The sequence below is a fragment of the Garra rufa genome, chromosome 9 (assembly GCF_049309525.1).
Source record: "Garra rufa chromosome 9, GarRuf1.0, whole genome shotgun sequence".
NCBI classification, from domain to species: Eukaryota; Metazoa; Chordata; class Actinopteri; order Cypriniformes; family Cyprinidae; genus Garra; species Garra rufa.
The window spans coordinates 27843860-27868624 of record NC_133369.1 but is presented as its reverse complement, the minus strand read 5'-3'; the positions used below and the strand labels follow the sequence as shown (position 1 = coordinate 27868624).

Genomic DNA, 24765 nt, shown 5'->3' with positions numbered 1-24765 from the left:
AAGAAAGCGTTGTAGTTAACAATCTTGTGTTGACCTGATTAACCAAGCTCTCCATAAAACAAACAAAACAAGCCCAATTTAATAATTACACATTCAAACACTTTTAATTTAATGCTATTATTAACTGCATTAATAGAGTAAACATTTAATAAAACATTTGTATTTTATGCATGTTTGGGTTGAGTTTTTACCAGTTTTTACCATTTACACATTTTGACCAGCAGGTGTCACCAGCGTGTGGCGTTTCAAGTGCTTCAATTGGACTTATGATTCATTTTAGTGATTCGAATCTTTTGAAATTGTTGAACACATTTAATCACTGACTGGTTTACTGGCCCTTTTTGCAGGTTACATCAGTAGGTGGCGACTTGAGGGTGTCTTATTTGATGTTATGAACGAGTCTTTGAATCATTCATGTCAACGATTTCAGGGCTTATTATTATTTGTTAAATCAAGCTGATTCCAAAAAGAGCATTTGAGCATCAGTAATGTAATGCATTACAATATTGCGTTACTCCATAAAAAAGTAACTAATTGTGTTAGTTACTTTTTGTGAAAAGTAATGCATTGCATTGCATTGCATTACTTTTGTGTTACTTTTTGCCACCTGGCTGGGCTTGCTTATTTATTTTTAATAACAAAAAACCTAAAAGTTATATACAGTGCCTTGCAAAAGTATTCATACCCCTTCATTTTTGTCACATTTTGTTTTGTTGCAGCATTATGTTAAACTGCTTTAAATTAGTTTTTCCCCGCATCAATTTACACTCCATACACCATAACAATGACAAAGCAAAAAGCAGATTTGCAAATTTTACAAATGTATTAAAAATAAAACACTGAAATAAGTACATTGCATAAGTATTCATACCCTTACCTTAGTACATAGTTGAAGCACCTTTACAGCCTCAAGTCTTTTTGGTTATGATGTGACAAGCTTTGCACATCTGCATTTGGCAATTATCTGCCATTCTTTGCCTCACCTTTTCACCTCAAGCTCTGTCAGCTTGGATGGGGGCTGGCAGACATTTTCTAGAGTCCTAGTTGTTCCAGTCGTCTTCCATTATGGATAATGCTTTTGTGGACCTTCAATGCAGCAGATTTTTTTCTGAACTCTTCCGTAGATCATTGCCTTAATGCAAGTCTGTCACTGAGTTCTACAGGCAGTTATCTTGACCTCGGGATTTGGTTTTTGCTCTGATATGCATTTTTAGCTGTTAGACCTTTTCTGAGAGGTGTGTACCTTTCTAAATCAGACTCATTCAAATGAATTTGCCACAGTTTAACTCCACTCGAAGTGTAGTAACATCTAGAAGCAATATGAATGCTCCTGAGCTAAATTTCGAGTGTCCCAGAAAAGAGTATGAATACTTATGCACCTTACATGTTTACATGGTTTGCACTCTCTACCATGTGCCCTTACTTGTATATTGTGTTTTTCATTTTATATATTATGTTTATTTGTATTTATTCTTTGTATCTAATGTTACTGTTTGTATTTAATGTTTATTTGTATTTATTCTTTGTATCTAATGTTACTGTTTGCATTTAATGTTTCTGTTTGTATTTAATGTTACTTGTATGCACCATGGGTCTGAGAGTAACGCAATTTCAATTCTCTGTATGTCCTGTACATGTGGCAGAATTGACAATAAAGTTGACTTTGACTTTGACTTATTCCAATTTCTCTCAACACAGGGACAGAAGATATTTTCTTGTAAATTGAAAAGTAAGCTCACATTACTTGTAATGCATTACCCCCCAACACTGTTGAGCATCATATGTGTTTTCTAGTAACTAGTAACTAGTTCCTATAGCTAAATCAACATATTTTTCATTTTCTTAATTTGTGTTGCTTGTTTGAAAAAGTAACAGATATTTTCTTGTAAATTGAAAAGTAATGCGTTACTTTACTAGTTACTTGAAAAAAGTAATCTGATTACATAACTCGCATTACTTGTAATGTTGAGCGTCATGCATTTTTACAAACCCTAGTTTCATAGTTCCTAGTAAAGCAAAATAAGCAGATTTATAATTTTCTTAATTTTGAATTTATTCATTCCGCAATATACTGTAGACCCCTACAGTAGAAGAGTAGTCTATAATTAAGACAATACATAAAAAAAAAAAAACATGGTAAGACATAGCAATTCACAGGTTTGTACAGCTAAAAGCTGGATGCGGATGGGACCGGAAACCAAACCCATAAAATTTACAAATGGCTGCGCCCACTCTTACATTAAGAAAAAGCCGGATATTGTGTGAGGTCTATGGACCACTTTTTATTTTTTATTTGTGATGACTATTTTGAGGCTAGTCACAATTTCTTGTCATTGCAAGAAACCAAAATGTACATTCCTCAGGCTCAAAATGTTCCTTTTTGTTCCACGGAAGAAATACCATCTCCCAGTCATATCACTGGGAAGGAAAGACATAAGGCAAATCAGGAGGGAACGCTAATTTTGGATAAATTACCTAATGAATTGAGTTCGCGCAACACAAATTCTAAGACTTTTTATTATTAAAAAAATAATAATAAAATAAATAAAACATTTAAAAATATGCTTAAACTGTTCGTATACTCACTTCATGTTACTGTTAACTGTGACTAAAACAGTAACCTATTATGGGCTACAAGTATTTGTTTAAGGTAGCCTAATTACATGTAGTTTCCTTATCAGGACAAACGGCCGGGAAAGTCCATGAATGAGTTCATATTCCTGTTTTGGGAGAATTCGCTTTTTGTTCAACGGTGAGTCGCCGTCGCTGAATGTAATTAAAAAAAAAAAAAAGAAAGAAAGAAAGAAAAAAACAGGTCAAGGGCGCGCGCTGAGAGAACCAGGTGCGGGCGCTCTCGTGGACGCCAAACCACATGATACAAGCAGCCATCCGATCGCGGAAGTGCGACTTTTTTTGGACCGTGGAAAAAGGGGGGTTGACTGGGGGAGGAAAGGAAGGCAGAGCCGAAAAGAAAAGTTTCATGACATTACTCGCACTCGACGTGTAAACGAGCCTGGCGAGACCAGTGCTTTATTTCGTATCTGGACCGTCTTTTGTTACTCAAATGTAATATTTTCAGCAGTTGGTCTGAGAAGTGCTTAGGAGAGCAGGACCGGAATCGAGGGGCCGAGAGGAAGCGAGCGGGTAAGTTCAGGCAAAAGTTGACCACAGTCATGACTGTACGATACGGGACAGGAATCCAGACTGCTCCGTACTAGAACGTGCTCGAATGCTTGTGTGTCGTGAAATCTAGCAGTTTCAACTTGTTACAGCCTCTCAGGTTTTGACTCAGACTTGACGCTTTACTTTTGTTTCTTCATAGTGCGTTCTATGGCCTGTACTTACAATTTTTATGGCATTGAGCAAAACTTAGTCTCAATATTACCCAGCGTGCTTACTGTAGACCACTTGAGAGCTTTTTAAGATTCGAGATTCGTTGTAAATTTTCAAGGCAATGCATATTTTTTTTTCTTACATGAAACAAAGTGCGAGCAAGTACTTAATCTTTGCCTTTACCCGTATTATGGTATGGAAATCGACCTCTGTTGTGTTTTAGAATGGTTTATACTTGTCAAATAACTAATATGTAACTACTATGTGTATTGTATGTTAATACAGCTTTTTAACACAAAATTAATAATCAGTTGACTACAACAATGAAAACAACATGCATTATTAATATTTTAATAATGATAATAGTGATAAAATAATTATTAGTGATATAATTATTTCTAAATTATATGTGACCCTGGACCACAAAACCAGTCATTAGGGTATTTTTTTTTTTTATTGAGATTTATACATATGAAAGCTAAATAAATAAGCTTTGCATTGATGTATGGTTTGTTAGGATAACAATATTTGGTGAAGATACAACTATTTAAAAATCTGGAATGTGAGGGTGCAAAAAAAATCTAAATATTGAGGAAATTGCCATTTGTCCAAATGAAGTTCTTAGCAATGCATATTTTCTCAAAAATTAAGTTTTGATATATTTACGGTAGGAAATGTACAAAATATCCAATAATAATATGTATTTTTGGCTAATGCTACAAATATACCTGTGCTACTTATTACTGTTTTTTTTTTTTTTTTTTTTGTGGTGTAGGGTCACATATAATAAATTATTATTATTTTAACCATATATTTCTGTGAAATGTTACTAACTTTTTAAGATTATGTCTAATTAGTTCAATATTATGCATTTGTTTCATTGTTAGAGATTGGTAGATCTGATACTAAACTCAACTACTAATTAAAAACACAAAAATACTTGCTATTGTGTTAAATTAGGCTGATTACAAAAGGAACCATTAAAGAACCGATTAACCATTTAAGTGTAATTATTTGTAAAATGTCAAACCGCTTATCACCGTACCTCTATTGTGTTTTGTTGTTCAAGTGACCAAATGTAAATAATCGCATCTTGTTGTGAAAAGCAGTTGTCCTCAACATTAGGGCCATTTATCAGGGACTGATCTCGCCAGCTGCGAATCCTACACCAGCGTGAGCTCTTATCTGCTGCGTGAGCAGCTGTCGCAGACATTTGGAGCAACTCAAATAATGATTCAGTCCAACACGAGGGACGAGGCTATGTGGTCCTATCAGATTCAGACGTCTGGCTGGGACATTAGACCCCAAAACTGTACATGATCTCTAGACTGTGCAGTCATTCATGAAACAATGCCTGTGATGTCAGTCTCAGGAAACTGAGTCAGTAGTTTTGCTGCTGAACGTTTTTAAGATGAGTCTTTCTTGACGGACTGCAAGAGTATAAAGAAGCCAGCTGATCTCTTTCCATTATATTTTGTGTCATGTCCATGTTTTTAAATGGGAAGAGCTCTTTGAGCCTTCATATTACTTTTTTATAGTCTAATTTGGACTTCAGTGGTAGAAGCTGTGAGATAGTTAAAAGATTACTTCAAAACCAGAACCTGTTGATTGTGTTTCCTCCCATTTAAGATCATCATATTTGAAGCAGGATGATTGACGGTAGCGCCGTGACAAAGCCAAACCGGATTTATGACGAAACTGACAGGCTTTCTGTATTGTAACTCTCTCTTTTTCTCTTTTCTTCTGAGGAGATATGTTATCAGGTTGCCTGCAGATGACACTAACTGGTGAAGGAAGCTCTAGATAGCTCTCAATTTCACCTGATTAGGAGGAGGACGAACAGGCCGACGGTTGAAATTATTACTGCTAAATGGACTCTTTGAGACCGCCTGATATCACAGTGACACACACCACCTCAATCTCAGATGAAAAATCGAGTTCTCAGAGCAGACATTTTTGTTTCTGAGGCATATCGATCTGTCTCAGGCAGCAGAAAAGCTTCTGAACCTGTCAAAACAGAGTAGACATATTGTTCCCTTTGAGGCCTCCTCCAAACATCTTACTTTTGGAAGTATTTCAAACGATTTTGCTTTTGTACAAAGTAATTACATATTGAATGATGTTTGCCCAGTGAATTGCACTGATGAAATGCAATCAGGACGGGTTTATGTTAGAATGGATTTGTAAACAATTCATTCTTCTTGGGTTTCATAACTAAGGCGCATTGCGTGTTTGGTTTTTGGTGATGTTTTCCACTGTCTGGCTTCCTCTAATTTATATCAAGTTTAGAAACACGCCACTTTGAGCTACTGTCCCAAACTTCCCATCTAGTCTCTGAGGACCACTCGACAGGATATCGTGTTCCTGTGCTATCAGAAAGTCCCACTTAGTATTTTTTATAGCCCAGATGACGCGTAATTTTGCTAGGCAACAGAGAATTATAGATTGTCTGGTTAAGTTGACTGCTTAAACACGTGCGGCCGTTTCCAGATCGAGGCAGGATGTCAAGTGGGTTTTTCCATGGGTTTCAGATTCGGCTGTGGCACCACACTATGTGTGACTGCTAAAGGCGGTGACTTTGTCCCAGTCTGCCCTCTGTCTCCTGTCATGAGCCTCCAGTGTTGTCATCCTGAAGGTTTCTTCTCTGCCTTCGTGCAGATGGTTGATGAGAATTTTGGCCAGTGCTTGAACAACTGCAGCAGCAATGACGTGGAGGTGGTCAATTCTTGTGTCAACAGGATGTTGGTTAGGTTTGCAATGAAGCGAGTAGCTCAGCTGCATGTAGAAGAGCGTGGTCAGATACTGAAGCCACATGGATGACATGCAGCGATAACAGAAAAAAGTCACGCTCTACATGTGGTGCGTAGTCGAAATGTCATGCTTTATTACATGAAGTCCTCATGCAACGTGCATTGTCTTTTGTTTCTCTCTCTTCCTCTCTCTCACCGCTTGATTGGTTGTCTTAAACCCATAAACATAGGGAGGGGGCATTTCCTGTTCAATTCTGACCATGTTCTGTATTTCCTTCAACAGACACATGCGCACACACACACAGTAAATATGTTTTTATCAACTTAATTTATGCTGAAATTCTAGCCGATAATTATTTTCCCATTTTGGACCATAACCCATAATTAGCAGATATTACAATTCTGCACTAAAAAGGTAAATCAATCATTTTAAAAGCTACAAGTGAATTAAGGCTATAATGTACATTATCAAAAATGAGTATTTCTTTTGATATCCGCTAAATATTACATTTAACAAGGTTATTAAATTATCAGTGTTAAAGAATAACTTTAAATGAGAAAAATGGAATAAAGAGTGTTCAATTAAATATCCAATATTGATATCAGCTGATACTGATAAGTATAAACAAACAAACAAACAAAAAAATATGTGACCCTGTTTTAGGTAGCATGGGTGTATTTGGAGCAATAGCCAAAAATGCATTGTATGGATCAAAATTATTGAATTTTCTTTTATGTCAGAAATCTTTAGGATTAATTAAAGATAATGTTCCATGAAGATATTTTGTAAATTTCCTACCATAAATATATCAAAACTTCTTTTTTGATTAGTTGTATGCATTGCTAAGAACTTCATTTGGGCAACTTTAAAGGTGATTTTCACAATATTTTGTTATTTTTTTGCACCCTCAGATTCCAGATTTTATATATATATATATATATATATATATATATATACACTGCCGCTCAAAAATTTGGGATCAGTAAGATTTTTAATGCTTTTTAAAGGAGATTTTTCTGCTCATCAAGGCTGCGTTTATTTGATTAAAAATACAGAAAAAAGGGTTATATTGTAAAATTTTAATGCAATTTAAAATAGTGGTTTTCTATTTTAATATACTTTAAAATCTAATTTATTCCTGTGATGCAAAGCTGAATTTTCAGCATCATTACTGTAGTATTCAGCGTCACATGATTCTTCAGAGATCATTATAATATGCTGATTTATTATCACTGTTGGAAACTTAATTTTTTTTTTTCGAAACCTGTGATACTTTTTTCGGGATTCTTTGATAAATAAAACATTAAAAAGGACAGCATTTAACATGTAACAATAAACATCTTGTTTAAAGTTTGGGGTCAGTAAACTTATTCATTCCTTTGCTCTTTGAAAGAAATGGATTCTTTTATTTAGCAAGGATGTGTTAAATTGATCAAAAGTGATAGTAAAGACTTATATTGTTAGAAAAGATTTCTATTTTGAATAAGTGCTGTTCTTTTAAACTTTATTCATCAAAGAATCCTGAAAAAAGTATCAGTATTTTTTCCCCCATACATTTTGGCAATTCCATTGGCACCTTGTTCTTTTCATCTCGCATTTATGATTGCATTTTCTATTGCTTTTTTTTTCTTTTATGCAAATATTCCCAAATTTGCATAAAATATGTGACCAGAAATCAGCTACTGACGCAATGTAGATACAGCCACTTCTTTGTTTATAACTGATTTATCTGGGTTTTTATGATCCACAAGCAGGTATTAAATAGACCAAAGTTGCACTCTCCAGTCTGTCTGTCTCTCTTCATGTCTGGCACCTTAGTCTTCCTGTCTCTTTACAGGACATCTTGTCTCCTCACGTTAACACCCTGTCTCTGATTTGACATGTTGTGTCGTGAAGGTAGTGATGATTTTTCCAGTTTTCTTACACTGTAAAATGTCACTCCAGAAAGTGAAGATCAACCGCGTCTCGTTTTACATCGCTAGGCCTTTAAATTCCTTCACTTGAAAGAATATTTCACCCAAAAATTACAAGTTTATCATCATTTAGCCCTTATTGTGGATTGTGATTTATGCTCTCGAAAAAGTTCATAAAAAGCTGTATTATAAATCTTCTGATGTTTCACAATTTCTTTATGAGACAAACACGCTCATATTCAAGCTATTTTTCACTGATAATCATCCCATCTGACAGCTCTCAAATATTTTATGAAAGAACGAAAACAATACCGGCTCAAACGACATGAGGATGAGTAAATGATGACCCTGTTAATTTTTACGTGAGCTGTCACTTTAAAAGCCAGTCCCAAAGTTGTGTGTGAGGAGTGTTACATGACCTCTGAACTCTTCCAGCGGTGGGGCCTTCTCTAAGATCACACACATCCTGCTTCGTCCTACTGAGCTGTTAGTGGTTCCTGTGAACTTTTTACCCCCTAGGATGCTGCGGCCTTTTGTCCAAATGGTCTCGCTCTGAGCAAACCCACACATGGCATACCCACTGCGAGAGACACGCAAGCTGTTTCTCAAATCCTGCACTTGTGTTCCTGACGCCTAGGCATTTGGAAATGCGAGCTCGCAAATGTTTTCCCTAGTTGAGATTTTGACAAGGATCCAGAGATGATTATGAGTTAAAATGCTGGAGACTTTGACCTACTTTGCGAAATCAGTCTGAATTTGTTGCTTGTTTTAGCATGCGGTTGGTCTAAGGTCAATCTCACATTAGTTCTATTGTAGTGCCACATTGTAGGTTTAATGTCACAAATTATTAAAGGGGGCATGATCAGATGTAACATTCACTTAAAAAATCCATTTACTTATTTATTTTTAATGCCCAAAAAATCGAGAGTTTTCTTATTATCAAGCCGTTTTGATTTTCTGAGCAGTATGATGTCATATTGCTTAGGCCACGCCTAGACCACTGGCGGACTATATTAGCATATTTTCATTCTTAGCCATTTGTACGCTGTCTGCCATATTCTCTGCACTTGAGTAGCTGTAGCAACAATGTCTTGAAAGCAATGCAGGTGGTTTGTATTTAGATGTAAAAGTGAACATAAGAGTCTTCATTTTCTCCTGACATCAGAGCCACTAAGGATGCAGTGAATTAGTTTTGTTTTCGATGGTGGGGCACCACCAAATACACGAAAAACGGAAGAGAGGGGCAGAGTAAGCCGAACTCATTAGCATTTAAAGAGTCATGCATTGAAATGGGTCACTGTGAACAGAGCTGTTTTTGACAAAGGTAAAAAGCAGTTTTTTTTACATGATCATTAAGGAATTTTAACCAAAGTATGTTGCAGACATTTCATGAAGACCCTAAAGAATCATACAAACTTGTGGAAAATGAGCATCTGATGTCCCCATTAATCTTTGTTTTGCTACTTATTCTTTTAGGTTTTTCTTGTCTGTATAAACACACAAGATGTTATGTCAGGATTTACATGTTTTTAATAAAAGGTGAAGAGTTGCAGGAAAAACTGTGAGACTTTTGGACATTCATGAATAAAGGGTGTAGAAATTACCAAATTTATTTAGCAAGAACATTGATTAAATTGACCAAAAGTGGCATTTGTAATAGTACAAAATATTTATATTTTAAATAAATGCTGTTGTTTTTAATGTTCTATTTGTCAAAGAATCCTAAAAACAAAATGTATCACTAATTCAGCCAAAATATTAAGCGGCACAACTGTTTACAACACTGATAACGTTAAAAAAATGTTTCTTAAAGGGACAGTTCAGTCAAAAATAAAAATTTGATTTATCTGCTTACCCCCAGGGCATTCAAGATGTAGGTTAGGGCTGGGCGATATAGAGCAAAAAATATATCTTGATATATTTTGCTATATCTCGATATACGATATATATCTCGATATCTTTACAGGATAAATAACCCCCCCAAAACTACTGCAAAAACAAATATGCCAAATACCAAAGTCTTTTTGATTGAAACGCAGAGGTAGGCAGTTCAGAACAAAGTGCTTCTGCGAATTTTCTTTTAATATATAAATAAACCCTTTTAATTTTTGGCAAACAAACAGAGGTTTACTGTTAAAATCAATACATGGAAGAAAAATTATAATCAGTTTTAAACGTTTACATAATAATTGTAGTATTTTTTTCTACGATTAAGTGGTGAATCTTGTTGTAATATTTATTTTTTTATCATATATATTGTTTTATGTAAATTATTTAAATAGGAATATATAAACACCTACAGTATATTGTACAAAAGTAATACAAGACTAATATTGTTCTGGTTCATGTTAAACCGTACTTTTATTTTGACAGGTTGCTGTGAAGTTTCTGTGTGTACAGTATGATATGATGCTAGTTTTCTCAAATGAAACGGTAAAAGTGACACTCACAGCAGCTTTGGAGATTGAGTTTATCTGTTCATGTGAGATGCAAATGCCAAAAATTTACGGGAGCTTCAGGCGTGCTTCAGGATGCATGTAACGTTAGTAAAAAAAACCCCGTCTCCACTATTCATACATACAGAGGCAAACGGAACATGCAGGATTCATATTAAAACGGTCTTTTTGCATTTCAGTTTTCACAGACACTAGCCCATATCGCGATTTGAATTAAGTGACAGACCAACTTTTGATTTATTAATCCAAAAATCAACAAATTACGTGGCATTCCGCGCTATAGTAAATTCGTTTTTTTATGAATGGAGTGCGCGATCCAGTCCGTGTTTTCGCGGAGGAGACATTGTAAACGCGCGACCATGTAGTGACAGAAATGACATGCCTTCGTGTAAATAAGATAAATAATGTAAGGCTATTTAGTTTGTTTAATAAAAGAACAATGTATAGCCCTGTTCTATAGGAAAGATAACCTTAAATGACTTCTATTCTCACTGGTATACATATATTCACGGCAGTAGACATCTGTCTGTTGTTCGTCCGACGTCATATAATGGAGCCAGTTGTCCTTTTTTTTTGCGACGAGTTCTGTAGCCTCTGGGCTGGTTGCGGGCGCCGCCGTGTTGAATGAGACGACATGCGGAACAAAAGCAAGGAGGCGGGGGCGAGCACAGCACAGAGAAGGCAAACAAGCAAAGTGGCGAAAATGAAATATAAACATTATATCGATATATGCGATATGTCAAAATTCATATCGAGTTTAAAAACCCCTAATGTAGGTGACTTTGTTTCTTCAGTAGAACACAAACCAACTGTCCTGCGAGAGCTCACAACAGCCGGTTTGTGACTAAAGAGCAAGCAACCATAACTTCAGTCGATCAGGCTCAAAAGTTGTGTGTGGTGAAAAGTCTAAACTCCCCAATGAGTAAGCACAAGCAAAAGTTATCTTTTAGTTTTTAATCAGTTGCAACAATCAAGATGAGCACAAGTAATTACCATTTTGAGTAGTCATCGTACCCACAATTTCTCTGCACTGTGTAAACAATGAGTGATGTAAACATGCGACAGATCGCGTTTGCACATGCGTCTACTATGCCAGAGCATGTTGACTCACCACACGCTGGCTGTTGTGAACGCGCTCAGGACAGTTGGAGATTGCGGTGGATCAGAGGTTAAAAATTATGTAAATACTGTTCAGTTTCTTGCACAGACTGATTGTTTCATGTCCTTTCTTGTCATTAAGACCTCAATGTATCGTCACAAGCTGCAGGGTTTAATTTGGTTTTGTCTGTGAAGGTTTTTTTTTTTGACTCTCAAAGGGTCCCATTGACTGCCTTTATATGACTGACAAACTGCAACGGCTTGAGTTAAAAATCGTGTTCTACTGAAGAAACAAAGTCACCTACATCTTGGATGCCCTGGGGGTAAGCAGATGAACATAACATTTTCATTTTTGGGTGAACTATCTCTTTAAGCACAAAATCATTTCAATGTTTCAGAAGGGTCATGTGACACTGAAGATTGGAATAATGATGCAGAAATTTTGAATTGTAGTAATAATCATTTAAAATATGACTGTTTTTACTTTAGTTTTAATCAAATAAATGCAACCTTGGATTAAAAACCGTACTCACCCCAAGTTTATGCACAGTAGTGTATAGTAGAGTTCAACTAATAGATTTTGTGGATTAAATCCAAAAAAGTGAGTTGTTTTTCTTTCAAGTCTGAGATCTATATTTTGCTGCAAGACGGGAAGAGAAAGTGGAAATTGGTGTTCGAGGAAGTGGGCAACACTGTGTATTTTAGCCGGGCAGTCTGCGGTAGTACTTGGAAAACAGAGAAGGAGGGAGAAACCTAAAATAGAAAGCTCACACTTTTGTAGTCTAGAAGCCTGAGTGAATGCTAATCTAATGTCCACTCAAAAAAGCCAACGACAGATTCCCACAATTCATGCCATCATGGCTTGAATCTTGATGTCACGTAGTGTAGTCTTAGTGACTGTCAGTTAGAGCCAGCGTTTTCTGGTTTTGTTAATAGTCCTGGTATGTTCAGTATTTTAGCATTTCATGCTACGTTTGCTGTCTTTGCAGTGAACAGAACACCTGTGTATGTGAAAGGTAGGCTTTTTATACACAGTACATGCCTGAGAGAATCAAAGATGTCATAAGACCAATATGAAACCACATGTAAAAGTTCTCTGGGGCCTTTTATGTTGTTTTCCGGCTTCACTTGAAAACCTGCAGTTTTTTAAGTTTCATTTTTATCATGATTTGTACAGGATTCCCATTCTTGTGGTCCTGCCGAGGTCACGCCTGTGTCAACGGACTCAGGTTCTATCCGTACGTAAACAGCTGTGTGTCAGATTGACGAAGTGGTGTTACTTGCGTCTTCAGGCCTTCACTTAATCATTTATGACTAAGATATGTGGTTTCAGGGGCATGTATGTCTGAAACATTGTGCTGCAGTGCAGTACAGCTCAATCCTCTGATCAACCATGTTATTATGGCCTTTGCAGAAAAACGCAGGCTATGTTGGGCCTCTGTCCACTCCCAGAAAGAGAAGTGCAAACACGTACACCTTCCACTAATATCAACAGTCCACCTCAGGCTGATGCAGAACTGTGTACGTGTGGGTCTGGCAGGACAAGTTGCTTGTCACTGCAGGGTTATAATGGAATTTAGAATTTCTGCTCTATTTTCAGTTTGTCCTTTCAAAATGTTAAGAGGTTTCACTCCATGCCAGTTTAGATTCTGTTTTCCAGTTTATGTATGTAATTTAAATATAGTGATATAATTTTTTTAGAGTTATCTAGTGGGTTTTTTATGTTTAAATTTGCAGTACAACAGATTTGGCTCTTTAGTGATTTAAGTCTAAAAACCAAACCTGAGAATGGAGTCCAGAACGTTCCACTGAGTTCATGGACATGTAATTTAGGTAGTTGTAATTCATAGACAGGGATTATGCTAATTAAGAAGGAGTGTGCACGTGTACCCTATTTACGAATGATTGGTATCCATTAACATACACGTTTAACTATTCAGTCTGATGTTTATGAAGTGTTTTTGTGTTTTTAGTGCAAATTACTCATAATTTATTCATCTATTGACGCAGGTTTCATGAATGAGGCCCATTGTTTTGATAATTACACAAGTTGTGGTGCGGTTTAGCTTTTCAGTACAAATAAATATGACTGTTTGTGGTTACAGGTCACAATTTTTCAGAGCAAATTTTACTAGTGCCGTCAAAACTTACCTTTTTCATAGAAGATAAAATCTAAAAATAATAGACAACTGTAAATGGCTGTTAAAAGGATAGTTTACCCAAAAATAAAAATGTTATGTATATCTCAAGCCGTTGCAGTCTGTCAGTCATATAATGGCAGTCAATAGCACCAACAGCTTTAAGAGTCAAAAAAACATACACAGACAAAACCAAATTAAAACCCTGCGGCTCATGACGACACATTGAGGTCTTAACACACAAAACAATCAGTCTGTGCAAGAAACTGAACAGTATTTATATCTTTTTTGTTTTTTTTTGTTTTTTACCTCTGATCCACCATAATGTCCAACTGTCCTGAACACGTTCACAACAGCCGGTGCATGAGCAACCATAACTTTAGTCGAATAGGCTCAAAAGTTGGGAGTATGTGAAAAGTCAACACTTCTGGATGAGTTCACGCAAGCAAACTTAATCTTTTAGTTTTTAATCGGTTGTAACAATCAGGATAAGCACAAGTAATTACCATTGAGTAGCAAAACAATGTTTACTATGCGAGATCACGTTGACGCGTCACACGCCGGCTGTTGTGAATGCATTTAGAACAGTTGGACATTGAGGTGAATCAGAGGTAAAAAAAAATTATATAAATGCGGTTCAGTTTCTTGCACAGACCTCAATGTATCATCACGAGCCGCAGGGTTTAATTTGGTTTCGTCTGTGTATGTTTTTCTCTCAAAGCCATGGGTCCCATTGTATGATTGACAGACTGCAACAGTTTGAGTTAAAAATCTTTGTTTGTGTTCTACTGAAGAAACAGTCACCTACATCTTGGATGCCCTGGGGGTAAGCAGATAAACATCAGATTTTCATTTTTGGATGAACTATCCCTTTAACAGAAGCCAGAGATGCTACTGGACTGAATCAGAACATGAATTTCGGTGCCTCATTTCTGATTGGAGCGATTCGAAACAGGCAAATTTTCTGACGCAGTGGTTTACTAATTCGTAAATAGTTTCAGAAAGCTCAGTTGATACTTTGCTCACTTTCTCTGTATAATTTATTCGTTGTTCGAAATGAAATTATTACAATTAAAAGGCCTAACTTACAATGTTTTTATTAAATTGTGATCACATTAGACAGTTTTCGTATTAAAAACATTTCATGACGTGACACTAATAGTTTAGTCAAACCTCCGCTTATGGAAAGTGAAAAAAGTTTTCAAAAGCATCCCCCCTCTGCTTTTTTTTACAAATCGCACCCTCAGTGTGAACGACCCCTGCCTCAGTCATACCAGGACATGCAATAAGTCAGGAGAGGTGTCGTATTTTGCCAGAGAAGGCAAATATGGTAATATTTCTGCAAAAGAATTGCTGAAATTTGAAGCTGTTAAATTATTGTAGTTGGGTTAGGTGGCTTAGGTTTTATTGTTGTTGTGTTTTGTATTTATGTAAGTATTAATGTATACTTTAAACTTTTAATACATTGTTTAAATAATTTTTTTTGTCCAATAAAAAGATAATCTTGTGTCATTCACCATTTTGTGGCCTTTTTTTTTTAAGATTTATTTTTTTGGCATTTTTGCCTTTATTATGATAGGACAGATCAGACATGACAGGAAGCAAAGTGGGAGAGAGATGGGGGGCGAGAACGGAAAGGTCCTCGAGTCGGGATTCGAGCACAGGACGCCCGGAGCGCAACGGCGCTGTATGTTGACGCGCTGCCCACAAGGCTATCGGTGCCGACTTTTGTGGCTTTTTAAAAAAGTATCGGTTGAGGCACCGGTACCGTTTTAAAAGTATCGGTTGAGGCACCGGTACCGTTTTAAAAGTATCGGTTGAGGCACCGGTACCGTTTTAAAAGTATCGATTTGGCACCGGTATTGAAAAAGAAAACCCAAATGATACCCAACCCTAAGAGATACTGACTGTCTACAGAAAAGTTGAGATGCTATTTTCTTTTCATCTTACCTCCATATAATGCATACTAATGTATTATTTAAAAGCGTAGCTGCTGTTCCATAAGCGCCACCTGCTGTCAGAGAGTGAATTTGCATCTCACTCAATCCGTCTGCTGTTTTTGTTTCGTTCATATACGTTTTATGTAGTATTAAATCACAAAGCTAAGGTCAGACCATTCTGTTTTTGCTTTAAATTTTGAAATTACACAATCTAATTTATATAAAAAACTGCTCTTGATATATGTAGCATGTTTATTTGGATCGTGATGAAAATGTAGTGGTTCTGCAACTGTTTTATAATTTCTGATTAATATAAAAGCACAGTCAGAGAAAAAAATGTGATAAACCATCAAATCGCCAAAATCCCCTCCCCCAAAAAAAGGTTAAACCGCCCGTCACTAGTTTTTACTTAGTTTGGAAACCAAGATAATATATTTTATTCGGTTTAGATGTTTTGTCCCACTTAACAATGCTTTTGCCCAGATTTTTTAATTATAATAACACTGTTACTTGAATCTTGTCACATCACACCTGGTTAGAAGTTCGGACAAAGTGTAAACTTCACATGAAAAAAAGCAAACTGTAATCAGCCGATTTATTTTTTGTCAGTCTGAGTGGGTGGTTCTTTCCTAAAAATAAGCTGCCAAATAGCCACCAACCACCAACAAGTCTGTGTGCTACTAATCCTGTGCTAATTACAGCACATTCAGATATAATACATTGAAAACAAAGTACCCGTCCAATAATTTTTCACATCAATTTTTATACACTAATTAAAACGTTTAACTTATTGTAGTTATATGAGTCTGTGTACCTTTCATCCTCTGCCCACATCTTCACATTTGCTAAAGTGTGAATGTGGGTTCGGAGTGCACCCACAATGCTTTCTGAGATCAGTGCGCACTGCAGAGTAGCATCATTGATAAGCAAAGAACACATTGTTACCAAAGTAACACAAAATGTTCCAGAGGAGTTGCTATTGGTTACTGACCGCAGTAACAGTGCTATTCTGGGTGGCTGTTTTTAAGAATGTTACCTGCTCTGATCAACTCCCAGCAGGCTGGAACATGTGCGCTCTGAGCTGTCACCGATTCAATCTGGAGACATAAGCAAGCTACTGCATACGTACCCATTACTGGTCCTGCCTGGTCATTCCTTTCATTCCACGGTTTGTCTGAGCACGACCACAGACATAGACGCAGACATTCTTTAATGTGCCTTTCTCTTTTTTCGGGGTGTATTTTAATCTTGAACGCACATGCTTGCGCAATCAAACTATCGGTTGTAGCCAGATGGAGTTGTGATGTTTTTTTCCCCCAGGTGCTATGAGAAAAACTGATTTCGAAAGTCTTTTGTCGTAATCCTCGACTGAATCGTTCATTAATGCATACCTAAGCCAAAAATGTTTTTATAAAACCGCCCTTTTTTCTCATTTGGATGATTTTGGCCCTCAGGCTAATCAAAGGCTTGCTGTAATTGTTGGCTTTGCTAATGTGTCATGTTTTTGTGTGTGTGAGAACATGCTAATGTACGTCTACATGCACTTTCTAGGAAAACTGACACACAAAAGAGTGTTTTCCGATGGAGTATGTGGTAAGCGTTCCCAAACACACCTGCACGTACGTATCCCGAGGCATGGAGGCTGGTCATACATTTACGAAAAACCTGACCTGACACATTTTGTCCAGTTAGTGTAAAAGCCAGTGGGTTAACTTATAAACCTGCTTTATGCTATTACTCAGACGGAGACTTAACCGACAGGAATTACACCCTTTATAATTGGTATGAATTCTATGTCACCGAAAATTTAGGTTAAATTACATTAATTTGTTGGGTGTGCCTCGATTAACTAGTTGTATTGCAAGCCTCTTGCTGAATGTACTGTGTATTATGCAGTTTATTATTGAAATAGGCTTTCATTTTGTCTTCAGTGCTTATTTTTAATAGATGCGAGTCTGTTCATTGCAGTTACATGGCAACAAAAGTTTTAGTACAATGAGCCGGGTAAGAAGAGAACATCTAGTGCCGTCTATGAATATCTTTTACTGCATTCCGCACATGCACGCGCACTGTGCTTTATACACAACGATACGTTTCTTCAGGGAGTTGAAAATGTAGGTCATTAGATTTACCATAATGCCTGGCTCTGCATCTCTCTGTGTTAGCTCACTTCCTGTCCTTCCGTTCTGAGATGCTCAAGAGTATGTGTGGGTCTCTAGGTGAAACACCTACATGTTGTCATTGATGAGAATCATCAGCCTCTATGCCTAGGGTTACACTTCAAATATGCACCAGGTGATGGGATGGGTGTCTGGAACTTTCACTTTGCCACATGTGTGCTACCTTGTTATTTTCTTACTTATTCTTTTCGAGGTGTGGATTTCCATTTTCATTTCATCTCAATGTGTTGGAGATCTCGGGTCATGGCACCAGAATTGTAAATTAAAGCAGGGAGTCTGGGATTTGTTTTCTTTTCTTACCTGCTGTGGGTTCCTCTGGGGTTCTTGGGCTCAACTTGGCATAGATCTTTTCTTTTTTGTCTGTATTTATTCTTGGAAGCTTGCATTATGAATTGAGAATCGTGATATTGCACATTGTTTATTTTGGTTCTTGTTTTATTCTTTAAATTAAAATGTATAGCTCCCGTAGGGCGCAACAATAAGGATGTTTTTTTCCCCCAAAAATCCATCTTTTTTCTGTTTTTGTAATATAATTTTTATAAGCATTTTATTTGTGTCAGGAAATATATATATATATCATTGCTGAAAAAAGTAATGGCAAATGCAATATTTGTATATAACTTTTAACTATTTATCTTACGTTATCATGCATCAAGGATGTGCAAATTTTAATTTAATGAGTTATTTCACACAAAAATTAAAATTCATTAATCACTCAACCTCATGTCTTTCCAAACCCCTAAGACTTTCGTTCGTCTTCGGAACGCAAATTAAAGGCACAATATGTAAGATTTCTTTGATTAAAATATCTAAAAACCACTAGAATAGTGTTAAATTTTTTGTTGACTTGTGTACTTACATTACTCCCAAATCTTTTGAAAAATCCAGAGAAATAAGAATTTAAGTAGTTTAAAGGGCCGTGTCAATGCGTCGCCTGCCAATGACGTCAAACACCTACGATGTCCGGTTTTATTTTGTAAAAAACATGGAAACACTAAAGACGCTTTATTTTGTATTGTATTAGACAGGTGACAAACACACTCAAATGTATCTAGTATGATAAAACAGCACTGTTTTAAAGGTTGTATCAGCGATTCTAGGCTGAAACATAAAGTGTCATATTCAGCTGACCTTTCTTCACGATCCGCTCGCTGCCTGCCCCATAAATCAGCTGTAAAAAAAACGCGTCTCTGTGGTCAGCCTAGGGTCCGAGATATGGGCAATAGGCAGGGGGTTGGTGTTGTGGACTTTCACTCCGCCTCCCTCACATCCCTACACCAGTACGAAAGTCCACAACACCATCCCCCTGATGCTGATTGGTTGGAACACTGTTTGTTTTTATGTGGAAAGGTTGGTAGCACCGATTGTTTTTTTGGCATATCTCGGACCCTAGGCTGACCAGAGAGACGCGTTTTTCTTTTTTACAGCCGATTTATGGGGCAGGCAGCGAGCGGATCGTGAAGAAAGGTCAGCTGAATATGACACTTTATGTTTCAGGCTTGAAATCGCTTATACAGCCTTTAACCTACATACGCATGACTGGAAGGAGTGAAAGCGGTCGATTGCTTTTAAGCCATGTGTTGTGCTTATCTCTTATTAGCAAACACTTCAGTGGCCTCGTTTTGCTTCCACGGCTTTCAGCCACACCCTGCTTCTTACTACAGTGATGTTAATAAAACTTTAGTAGATTAGCTCATCCATGAACATGATTTCTTGCCGAGTCCCATCGAATTTGCATCGGCAGTGGGGATGAAGACAATAACTCCTATGATTCCACACTCAATCACGACATCAAACTACGCCTTTGTTTTGTTGTTTGTTTTGAATATGTGCTCTCTAGCGGCAAAAATTACATATTGTACCTTTAAGATATTTTTGATGAAATCCGGGGGCTTTCTGAACCTGGATAGGCAGTAACGCAACTGACATGTTCAAAATATTTTATGTGCGCAAAGAAAACAAAAATAACGGCTTCATTCAACAATTTCTTTCATGTCAGTCTTCAGTGTGCGTTCGCAAGAGTACCACCCCTGTTGAAAAAATAGCATTTGCTGGTTATGTATGTTTTGAAGCATTGCAGCTGGTTTGAGCTGGTCCTGAGCTGGTTTAAGATCAGAACGCCAGCTTCTGCATCAGCAGCATCACATGCATGCTTCGTCCCTGTTGAAAAAAAGCTGGTCTGAGCTGGTTTAGGCTGGTCCTTAGTTGGTCAAGAGCTGGTTTAAGCTGGTCCTGAGCAGGAGCTTGTTGCTTAGGACCAGCACATGACCAGCTCAAACCAGCTCTTGACCAACTAAGGACCAGCCAACATTGCATAAACATTGACGCATACATGTGATGCTGCTGATGCAGGAGCCGGCGTTCTGATGTAGGACTCGGAAGCACTGCACCTTGTTTACAAGCAGAAGACACACGCTGTACATAAAACAAGTAAACATGTCTGAAGATTTCGACAGAGACAATGACTTGCACATTTAAACCAGAATATACAGATGATAAACTAAGATAGATGGATGTTCTACACCAAAACACCGGCTCCTGTGTCAGCAGCACCACATTCGTGCATGGTACTGTTGAAGTCTGACACGTAAAAGAAGAATTTTTTGAATAAAGTTGCTATTTTTGTTTTCTGTGTGCACAAAAAGTATTCTCATAGCTTTGAACCATTGACGTCACATGGACTATTTTAATGATGTCCTTACTACCTTTCTGGGCCTTGAACGTGTCAGTTTCATTGCTGTCTATGCGTCAGAGAGCTCTCGGATTTCATAAATATCTTCAGTTGAGTTCTGAAGATGAACAAAGGTCTTTTGGGTTTGGAACGACATGAGGGTGAGTAATTAATGACAGAACTGTTTCTTTAAGTCATGCACCTCACCTTTCAATTATCCCCAAATACTCTCACCATCCTTATTATTGAGCCCTGCAGTGTTTGTTTGTCTATTGTCTTCAAATTTAAAAGTATGTAATTGAATCTGTTGTCTTTTTGCATTAATCATGTGTTTGTTTACCCTGTTGTGAATGTTTGTCTGCATTAATTCATTTCTTGTGATTGTCTAGCTGATTCTCTTTCCCCCTATATGTGTGTTTTGCATACTCCCTCTCTCTTCCCCTCTCTCTCTCTCTCCCTCCCCCTCTGCCTGTCTGTTCTGAGTGTGTGTGCTCGCCAGACATGCCTATGCCCTGGAGCCAAGGACCATGATGCAACCGTGTTTAAGCTCAAATATTCCCTCCCTCCAGATGTTTCTGATGGACATTTCAACACAGAAAAGTGACAGGGAAGAAGCAGCACAAAAAAAAGAATCAATGCACCTTTGCTGCATTTGCAGCCCCCCGTGTCCTTAGAAAGCCGGAGCACGGACAGAGTGCACTCTGGGATTTGTAGTTCAGCAGACTTATCCTCGTAACCCTGAATTCAGGTCACTCGACTGAGTGAGTCACAAATCAACCCTCTAGTTATTCCGACACATTGATTAGACGCTTATTGCACAGTTGGTCTGGATTTGTAAGCGCATATGCCAAGATAACCTTGAGGATGCGTTGATGACCTGCATTTTGCTTTTGCTCGGCATTAGGTTGTTGTAGGTTGTTGTTGACAAAAATTAAAAATGTATAATATACGATGAAAGTCAATGGGATCCAATGTAGTTTTGTTTTGGACCTCATTGACTTTCATTATATGAAATATCTTATTTGTGACCCTGGACCACAAAACTAGTTATCTGAAAGCTGAATAAAAAAGCTTTCCATTAATGTATGTTTTTTTAGTATAGGACAATATTTGGAGATACAACTATTTAAAAATCTGGAATCTGAGGGTGCAAAAAAATCTGAATATTGAGAAATTGCCAATAAAGTCCAAATTAAGTTCTCAGCAATGCATATTACTAATCAAAAATTACGTTTTGATATATTTACAGAAGGAAATTTACAAAATATCTTCATTATACATGATCTTTACTTAATATCCTAAGGTTAATCGATAATTTTGACCTATACAATGTATTTTTGCCTATTGCCACAAATACATCCGTGCTACTTAAGGCTGGTCTTGTGGTCCAGGGACACATTTAATGTTCCACAGAGTAAGACATACAGGTTTAAAACGACACAAGGTGCATACATTAATGACAGAATTTTCTTTTCAAGGTAATCTAATATCTTTAAAGCGTCAGAAATATGAAAAAAGTGGAAATTATGTGGAGGATTATGGAATATCAAGAGGAAGTAGACAGAAATGACTAGCCCCCAACTTGATTGCTCTTAAGTTACAATGGGAGGAGCGTTGAGGGCAGACTTCATGCTCCTCATCCGCATTTTTCCCTCCATCCATTGACTCTCTCTCTCTCTGCCCCCATCATAATTGTGTGCATTAGAGAGAGAGGTGCTCGGCTGCTTGTGCATGCATGCACACTCTCATAAATGCATAAATGACTGACGCTGCAAGGAGAGAGAGAGCGAGAGAGGAAGGGAAGGAGGGGGCAGGAGTGCAGGGGGAATCAGTGCTAGCATCAGTGAGAGAGAGAGAGAGAGAGAGAGAGCAATAGACCAGACAGGGAGGAGAGGAGAATAGAGGACAGTCGGGTACATCGCTCCTCACACACAGACGGAGGTGGAGAGAGGAGAGGATGAGAGACTGTGGGGGAAGGAGAGGACAAAAGAAGACCGCTGTGCCGTTCATCACGCCGTTCCAAAGAAGTGAGGCTGGACGAGACTGACACTGAACGAGGAAGCCGGCGTGACTTTGTGATATTGAAGAGAACACAAGAAAAGGATAAAAGAACAGAATGTTTTTTGTCTTTCAGGGAGGGGACTGAGCCAGAAAGCAAGTGAGGGAGAAAGAGGAGAAGGAGGAGGATTGTCTGGCACTGTTTAAATATTAACGTGATTATGATTTGAACATGGAGGTCGTTCGTTTGTACCTAAAATGTGTCTTTTAAATGCAAGGACTTAGCGGATGAAATTTCGCTCTTACTTTCTGCACCGTGAGGACAGAAAAAAGCTCTTTAAGTTCTTTGACTTTTTTGGATAACAACTTACTTACTCTTGTATTTTTAATGTACATACTGATGTCTGTTATTGGAACACAATGTTTTTGGTGTTACTTACGAGTTATGCAGACACAAATCAGGTTTTTTTATGCAAAACTTTTAGATGTCTTTATTTGTAGTGTATAAACAGGTGCTTACTGATAGATATTTCATAGACATCAGGACTACTTTTTAGCTTTTGGTAGTTCTGCTGTGTTCAGACGGAAGTGTGCACGAGTTAAGTGTGTGTTTGTGTGTGTACTCGAGCAATATTTGATTTTCTCATTTGGATTGGTGCCAGGACTGCGCTCTGTGCGTGTGTTCAGATGTGTGTCTGGTTCTTTTTGAGTCTGGATGTCAACATTGATCACCGCTGTGGTGTTTGTGGCGGCAGCGGTTGAACTTTCCCATCCTGTGCCAGCGCTCGCTGCAGAACATTAATTCAGGCTGGCTCTGAGCTCTCGTGATTGGATGGGGAGCGAGCCGACAGGTTTTGAGTTGGCGAAACTTGTCGGCTTTTGTTTGGGTTCTGTCATGACTCCGTCTCGCACGTTTTTTCCTCAGTCTGTTACCATGGCAACTGTTTCATTGGCGTGTTACGTTCTTTGTCTTTCACAATTTCGGCGCTAGCGTGTTGCAGTGTCCCAAGTTATGCTTTAAACCGGACTCTGCGTTCAATCTCGCAAGTACTGGAAAAGAGTCGTGCCTTCAGACCTCACGAGGGTTCAAGGTGCTCGCTCTAAGTTCATTCGGTCTCTAAATCAGAGTTGCCATATCCAACATTGGACTTTTTATCATTGATTTAAATGTTTTATATTGAAATGGTGTAGTTAATCTCAGGTTTTTCCATCTGTGCTAGAGCTCAACTGCACTAATTCAACATCCAATTAATGAGATTAGCCATTTCAGCTCACGTCAATCATAAAGACACGATTTCTAGCTTGTTAACTACACCTGTTCTTGACAATAGTCAATAATCTCTTTTTGTGGTTGGTTTACTTGCCTTTTGTTTCACTTCAGACAAACAGGAACCTCTCAACCTTTAAAAACAGCGCATCCACTGTTTGGTTGGCAACTCGTTCACTCATGTTTACTGGTTTCTGAAACAATCCGTCATATCAAAACAGGGATTTTGCCATATTCCTAACTGACAGGTGCTACACCCAAGCTAGGTTACCATAGTGTGTTAAACAGTTATGATATTATTTAAATGTTCTTGTATAGTACCCTACTGTTCTTTTATAGTTTCTACTTCTCTGTACAGGTTCTCCTAAACACTGTGCAATTTCTGTGCCATGTTGTGTTGACGTCAATAAAGTCCGTGACACGATGAGCGACTTGGTAATACAGCCAAGTCTGGGACACTTCAGTGCAAGTGCACAATAAATTAAATGAACAAAGCTGTTTGGACTACAGTAAGCTCTGCAGTGCTAAACTACTGATTCTGTGCCATATCGTTGTGATACGGTTTACGAACTTGCAGTGGATGCCCATAACTTATTTGGTCTGAGCTGTTCTCTTTACAGGTCCTCTGTGAGGAATCTCACCATGAGAATGGCCCAATAGCACCGCTAACATGGTGCTTTGTAGATGCATTGGAGTGCACATAAATCCCTTGGGTCTCTCGGGTCTTGTCGCACTCCAACTGAGATAATAGGGCCGCCTCGTTGTCTTTGACTGCCAGTCACATCTGTTGGAACAACTTGGGATGTCTCGCATTTGTTCATGCACATCTGAGGCCGTCCTTTTGCAGCCCTGAGGCTTCTTTGTGCTCACACACTGGTGCTAAAGAGTACAAAAACAATCAGAAACACCTGAATGGACAAAGTAAGCCACAACAATAGCAGCTCAAGGTACTTTTGTGGTTGCTTATGTAAAATATATGCAGTGAAAACCTTGACTGGATTTGGTCCAAGTCGGCTGGAC

General features: G+C 37.8%; 1 protein-coding gene across 3 annotated transcripts in view; it reads left to right on the top strand.

The window, feature by feature from the left end:
- Positions 1 to 2912: 2912 nt before the first annotated feature.
- The window catches only part of shc1 (SHC (Src homology 2 domain containing) transforming protein 1), a 50082-nt gene continuing 28229 nt past the window's right edge, over positions 2913 to 24765 (top strand). For 2 of the 3 annotated variants that reach the window (XM_073846562.1, XM_073846560.1), the window contains exons 1-2: positions 2913 to 3144; positions 17181 to 17222. In XM_073846562.1, the coding sequence (XP_073702663.1) occupies positions 17211 to 17222 (12 nt within the window). In that variant the 5' untranslated portion in view covers positions 2913 to 3144; positions 17181 to 17210. The remainder of the gene's footprint in view (positions 3145 to 17180; positions 17223 to 24765) is intronic. The other variant, XM_073846561.1, reaches the window with a different exon arrangement.